General features: G+C 39.4%; 1 protein-coding gene across 1 annotated transcript; it reads left to right on the plus strand.

Moving 5' to 3' along the window:
- Nucleotides 1-972: 972 nt before the first annotated feature.
- LOC126812081 (nucleolar protein dao-5) lies at nt 973-6,760 on the plus strand. The gene has a single exon (XM_050538265.1). The coding sequence runs from the start codon at nt 973-975 to the stop codon at nt 4,003-4,005; it is 3,033 nt and encodes a 1,010-aa protein (XP_050394222.1). The 3' UTR covers nt 4,006-6,760.
- Nucleotides 6,761-7,033: the final 273 nt, after the last annotated feature.

A 7,033-nucleotide genomic window follows, 5' to 3' on the forward strand; every position in this document is an offset into this window, starting at 1 on the left:
TTATTCACATGGCAAGCCTATAATCGACTCTCTAGACCATCGGATGTAGCAGATGCAAACGGGTTAAACTACGATCGACATTTAATGGTATATAAATTATTATTTAGACATTTATTCACATGTAGCAGATGCAAACGGATAAAACTACGACCGCCATGTAACGATTTCATTTAAAATGGAGACGTGAGGTCGGATTAACAAGCACATGTAACGTTGCAACAATAATAAACAACTTATGTCAAAACTTCAAACAGCGATAATGTCTCACAGAATAAAGTAATTTGAATGTAATTTTCACTATATGAATGTCTTGTCAGGCAGTTAATCTAAGTCCACGACTGACCGTTCATGTACCGAACAAACAATTTGTCTTATGTTAGAATCCTTCAGAGACTAACAGGCTCTTATAGTATCTATGGTTACATGTGCAATTCTATTGGAGAACAGTAGCGCTTTCGCTTACCCTTCATCGAATTCCAACACTCAATTGTCCTTTTACGTGTATACGAGTGGGCACCGGCACCGGTTTTTTTTTTATCCCATCCGAATGACTAAGCAACACTTAGCAATTGTCAGGGACGTTGGGTGGCTGAATGGTTGCATCATAGGGTCTGTCATTGAGTGGCGTGGCTTCGATCCCCTCCTGTACTTCTCAAGGAGTAGGGTCCATCCTCGTGGGATTTCTCCGGGTTCTTAGATTCGCCCAACTGCTCAAGACCCCTCCCTCTCTCCCGCGGCCCCATCTGTTATTTTACAAACCTGATTCATTGGATAAGGTCGGCTAACCACCGCGTCAGTTAGCCATAAGTAGTGGCTGGTGTCATGGACAATGTAAGATATGCTTACTGATTATTGATCATTTGCTGTCACTTGGCATTGCTACAAAATTAGCCCAGTGGGTGCAGTACAGTAGGTTAGACCCCGATTCCTTTTATTTTATTTCGTTTCACCAAATTTGTGTCTATTATTTTAATGGTTATATATTTTTATTTATTTCAGTTTAAACGGAATCTAGCTAATGAACAAGGACGGAACGAATTAAGAGACTCATCTCCTCAAGACACACCGACACCCGCAACCACACTCGGTGATAGCCTATCCGCATCAGCTCCTACAGCCGCCTTGGTTGAAAGCCCCAGTATCAAAGGCGAAGACGGGCTTGAAGATGTGTCAAATGAGCTGGGCGAATTTGGTGTCAAGTCTGTGAAAGAACGTGTTGAGTCGAAAGCGAAAGAAGATTTTCCCTGTCCACCAGTTGAAACACTATCACCACGGAATTGCATACGAAACCGACCTACGAGAGAATCACCTCCTAAGGTATCACCGAAACCTTCTTCAAAACCTCTTGGGATTAAGAATAGAGTTTTGAGAGACAGGTTCGAACAATTTGCTTCCGATTCACCCGAGCACAGTCCTAGATCTAAAAGTTCATCACCGGAAAAACCTATAAATCGATTATCTCCAACAAATAAAAGCTTAAGAGACAGATTCGAACAATTAGCTTCTGGGCAGAGTGCTGTTGATTCACCCGAGCGCAGTCCTAGATCTAAAAGTTCATCACCAGAAAAACCTATAAATCGATTGTCTCCAACAAATAAAAGTTTAAGAGACAGATTCGAACAATTAGCTTCAGAGCAGTGTGCTGTCGATTTACCGGAGAACAGCTCGAGACCTAACAGGTCATCACCAGAAAAACTTATAAATCCATTGTCTCCTACAAATAAAAGTTTAAGAGACAGATTCGAACAATTAGCTTCAGAAAAGAGTTCTGTTGATTCACCGGAGATCAGCCCTAGATCTAAAAGTTCATCACCAGAAAAAACTATAAATCGATTGTCTCCAAATAAAAGTTTAAGAGACAGATTCGAGCAATTAGCCCCAGAGCAGAGTGCTGTCGATTTACCAGAGAACAGCCCTAGATCTAACAGGTCATTACCAGAAAAACCTATAAATCGATTGTTTCCAAATAAAAGTTTAAAAGACAGATTAGAAAAATTAGCTTTAGAGCAGAGTGCCGTCAATTTACCCGAGAACAATCCGATTTCTAAAAGGTCATCACCAGAAAAACCTATCAAGCGATTGTCTCCCGATAAAACGTCCACTAGTAATCTACAGGATTCTCAAAAAGAAAAGGTCTTATCCGTCTTGAAACACAACATTCATGATGACACAGACGTCATATGCCCACTAGGAAAAGTAGCAGAGCAGCCGTTGTCAGAGAATATATCTAAAGAATTACAAACGAAGGTACCACCTTTAGAACATATTACCAGAACAACCAAACAGCCAATCATTGTAGTCCTGCCACCCGCATCAGAAACCACATCAACGTTGGTGGAACCCAACATAATATCAACTCCATTAGTTAAGGAAAGAGCATCCCCGGAGGATACTAAGCCACAGGTCCAAACTCCCGTGAAATATAGGATTACACCACCCGAAAAGAAAGTAGTACCATTGACACGGACACGGTTACGGTTATCGCCGAGATCAACTGTCGATAATCATACTGAGACAATAGCTAACAGGGATACGTCAGAGAGTTTAGTAACACCGACTGAACTGAAAGGCATCGAATCGCCATCCCCTTCAGCAATAACTCCTAAATCACGTTTCACCCGTATAAACTGGAGCCCACCTAGAGAGGTACCAAACGGAGATAAACCAGTGAATATATGCGAACCAACCGCGTTCGTTAAACCAAGCATTTGGAGATCAGTAGCAGCTCCTAAAAGCCCAAAGATGAAGATAGATGAAATTGAATTCCAGACTACTGCTGCAGCAGAAACTGAAACTGCTAACAAGGCCGATCCCAAAATCCCCGAGCTAACCGTAACCCATGCTTGCTCAGATAATTCTGATCCCTCAATTGACAACGAACAAAATGGATATATTCGACATCGATCGACTACAAATGGCAAGCAACACGAATCATCAGTACTTAATGGAAATGGTACATCGCATGTTAAGGACACTGGGAAGGTTGACATGCTCACGGCTAAGCTTCCAACATTATCCGAAATAAAGGCAGCTTTACCACGACACTGCTTCAGACCAACTGTGGCAGAGTCTATGTATTATGTTGTCAAGGACATGATTTTAGTAGCAGCTATGTTCTGTCTAGCTCAATGGTTGCTAGGTTTTAAATCGTACGTTTTGCTGGCACTTCTAACGCCGATATATTGGTTTGCCCAGGGAACACTCTTCTTTTCAATTTTCGTATTGGGACATGATTGCAATCACGGATCATTTTCAAGCTATGCACTCCTGAATGACTGCCTTGGGACCGTGCTCCATACCTTGGTGATGACTCCATACTATCCGTGGAAACTTTCACATCGACATCACCACAATAACACGGGAAACATGGATAAAGATGAGATATTTTACCCCGTTAGAGAAAAGGACAACAACAAAAATTCATTCCTTCCACTCTTTGGTCTCGGATTTGGATGGATGGCCTACCTCTGGAAAGGATTTGGACCACGGCCCATGAACCACTGGATTCCCTCTCACCCAATATTTGCCCGACATCTTTTAGGGTGCGCTCTATCGATAGCCTCTATTGCACTCTGGTTAGTTTGTCTTTATTTCTACGCCTCTAAAATGGGTTTAGGTAATTTGTTGTATCATTACGCGGTTCCGGTGTTTATATGTGGCTGTTACATAGTTGTTGTAACCTTCCTCCACCATAGTGATCTAGAACTTCCCTGGTATGGCGAAAACAGTTGGGATAATGTCAGAGGCAAGTTGAGCTCAGTTGATCGGGACTACGGTATGATTCATGACGTCATCCACACGATTGGAACTCACCAGGTCCACCATCTATTTCCCGTTATTCCCCACTATCACCTACGGGAAGCGACCAAGCACTTCCGGAAAGCCTTTCCTCAACTTGTACATATCAGGAACACGCCGATTCTTCCGGCGTTTTGGGAAATGTTTTTTAAATACACCAGTCAGAGTATCGTTGCCAATGACGCTAAAATTCATTACTACAAATGATTCCATGAAGCGAAGGGTGAGTGTGATACGTGAGATGTGATGAAAGTGATGTCGTGACTTTTGTATAATGTTGATAGGGGTGTGGTGCAGTGGGGACCAAAAATCCTAATCTTTAAAAGTTTTTTTTTTCTTTTTTTTTAAAATTAATATTAGTATTATGGTATGTACATGAATCGGATTATATGGGCATATAACTCAATGTGTATGCAAATTATGTGTAATAGTGCGAGAAAACAGGCGCATGGATTTGGTACTGTTTTATTTTAGAGGAACTATGCGTGAAGTGAGTGTCGTTTGTTAATTTATGAGTATGAAGTGGTCACCGTGTAGATTATAAATGAGATTACGACCTTTCTCTGGAATATTACTAAGTTGTATACCTGTTGATAGAAGATTATGAAACTATTATTTATTTATTTATTTATTAGACATGACGTCGGTACATCGTGAATTATTTAGATTTGCGAAAAATGGATCATGTCATAAGACTATAGAAAAGCGTTGAATAATTGCATTATTTATAACAATATAACAACACTGTTAAAGTCTTTTGAACATTCTCGGGTGAAAATAACAAAACAGAAATGAACTACATGTATACCAAAGGTCATAATTAGAGCATAATGTACAGCTTATATTTTCCATTTTCCAAAGATTAACTCGTAAAATGACACTTAATGTTTAACTTGAAATGGAAAGGGTAATACTGACCCTTCTTTACAGCTTGTAGTGATCCGTCTATTAAAAGGAACAATTGTTTCCTGATCCGGCCGTAACATGAATCGCCGATTCGTAACATGTCGTAACATGTATCACGTCGGCGATTCCTGATCCAGCCTTATCAACTATCACATCGGCGATTTCTGTAGTGGCTCAAACATCTATCTTTGTAAAGTTTCTCTGCTACTTTTCCCGTCATCCTGTTGGATTTATCGCAGTTGTGTTGATCCCGTATCACACATTGTTGCTACCTGATAAATCAAACATTTTTTATTGCTATCTGCAATCACATATTGCTACCTGCTATCACATATTATTGCTACTTGCTATCACACATTTTTGCTACCTTCTATCACAATCTAGATCACAGATTACCGTGTAGGTAATTAATTTTATCAGTTGTTTATATCCTGCTTATCCTCATTCGTGTCACCCCCACCCCACCCCCACCTTCCCACCCCGACCCCTTCTACCACAAAATATGGACGATGTATTTCTGACTTATGGAAGCTATAAATCATTGTAATCGTAATAGTTTAGGTTGATTTCAATGCTCTCATGATAGTAAATGATTTATAGGAGTCAAGATTAGATTCCAATACTTTTGACAGGCATCCAAGACCGAATGCTAAAAGTTCAGTTCGAATAACCGTGATTAATTATTCGGATTTCAATATTTATGTTGGCGCTGTGAACGATTAACGTAGCTGTCAGGTCTGTAGCATTCTCGTGGATAACCAAAGATTTTTTCACGTTGATATAGCATCGTCATTTCGGTAGAATTAAACCAACCCTCGGAACCTCCTCTTGTGTGTGACGTCTTTTCCCTTCCGCACGTCACGTGATTGACTTTTGACACCACGTTTTGTGGTCCATTGTTTTGGATCTACTCATCCATCGTTGTTAAGGCAAATTTAAACGTGCATATTTTAAATATTATTTAAATATTATTAATATTTTAATCATACATTTTTGGGGACAAGAACTGGACATAAAGTGCTAATCCTCTGGGTATTGTTGTTATTCTGGAGAGGGTTGGGGCCAATTCAAGTACGATCGCAGTACATTGGGAATACTTGTTCCCGGTTAGATCTTCTTCATAAGGGCAACTTTAAGTTTGATCACAGGTCACGAGATGTAAACAGGGCCTAGACCTAACGCTTACCCTAACCCTAACCTACAACCTTTCCAACAATAACCTGATTTACATCTTAGCTACCTTGACGAGAATTGAGTTGGCCTTAACAAACAGATCTAGCCCTTGTTCCCCGCGCATCGATTACAGGACATCCATCTTTGATATGACGTCATGTTCGGTTCCTGGTCCATAGTACGCTCGTACTTTTTTTCTTTTTTTATATGATTATTATAATATCTATGGTTTATAAATTCGGTATTTTCTATGCACATAATTTCGGTACAAATAACGCTTCATATATTTGTGTTTTTTTGTATGTTTAATAAATTACAATATAGGGCATGATGCTCATGGGCCTTTACATATCAAGTACGAACACTTTCTATAGAACTTTGTCGACCAGATATGTAATAGGTATCATCGAACACCAGTTTGAATATGAGATTTAAGAAGAATGTCAAGCGAACGTGTAATAGTTGATAGTTTCCTGACCATATAATACTTCTGATAAAAATACAGCGATGGTCCACTGGAAAAACTGGAAAGGGTTAATTAATTTTTTAAGTATGGAATAGGAAATTTAAGCGACCTCGGTATAGGAGTAGCCTATAGACGATTAAGGATTTTATTCCATTAACCTATTGCGGGTATTTGAAGGAGTCGGGTATATGTGTACATGTACGTGTATTAAAGATGAAAGATTTATTCTAATAGCTTATTGTCTTCCTGACATTATGCTTTAATTCTTGATGTGTTTTATTTTTATTCCAGCACAATGTAATATTTATTATTATATTTCACAATGAATTTTAACTTAAAATTAATTTATTGAAAATTATTATATATGTTGTAATGACGAGGAACATTTATAATAAATGATGATTTTCTTGTTTTTATATTTTCTTTTTGATTTACTTTTCTTGTTTCCTGTGGCGTGGTGTTGGAGGTGGGTGTCCAGTTGTTTAACACGTGCTCTTTACATCAAAGATCTGTCACTGTGTACACATTATACATGATGATCTAAATGCCACTTAATAAAAGGGTATCGCTGCCAATATTAAATGGGGGTTGGAATAGTGGGGGGGGGGGTCGAATGGTTAGCACGTGCGTGCTGTATCATAGGGCCTGTCATTGAGTCAACTGGCGTGGTTTCGAATCCCCCGTTGTACG

Source organism: Patella vulgata, chromosome 1 (assembly GCF_932274485.2).
Source record: "Patella vulgata chromosome 1, xgPatVulg1.2, whole genome shotgun sequence".
In the NCBI taxonomy this organism is placed as follows: Eukaryota; Metazoa; Mollusca; class Gastropoda; family Patellidae; genus Patella; species Patella vulgata.

What these genes read in the sequence shown, in the direction of transcription:
- LOC126812081 (XM_050538265.1), top strand. Translation starts at nt 973, where the DNA reads ATGGTTATATATTTTTATTTATTTCAGTTTAAACGGAATCTAGCTAAT.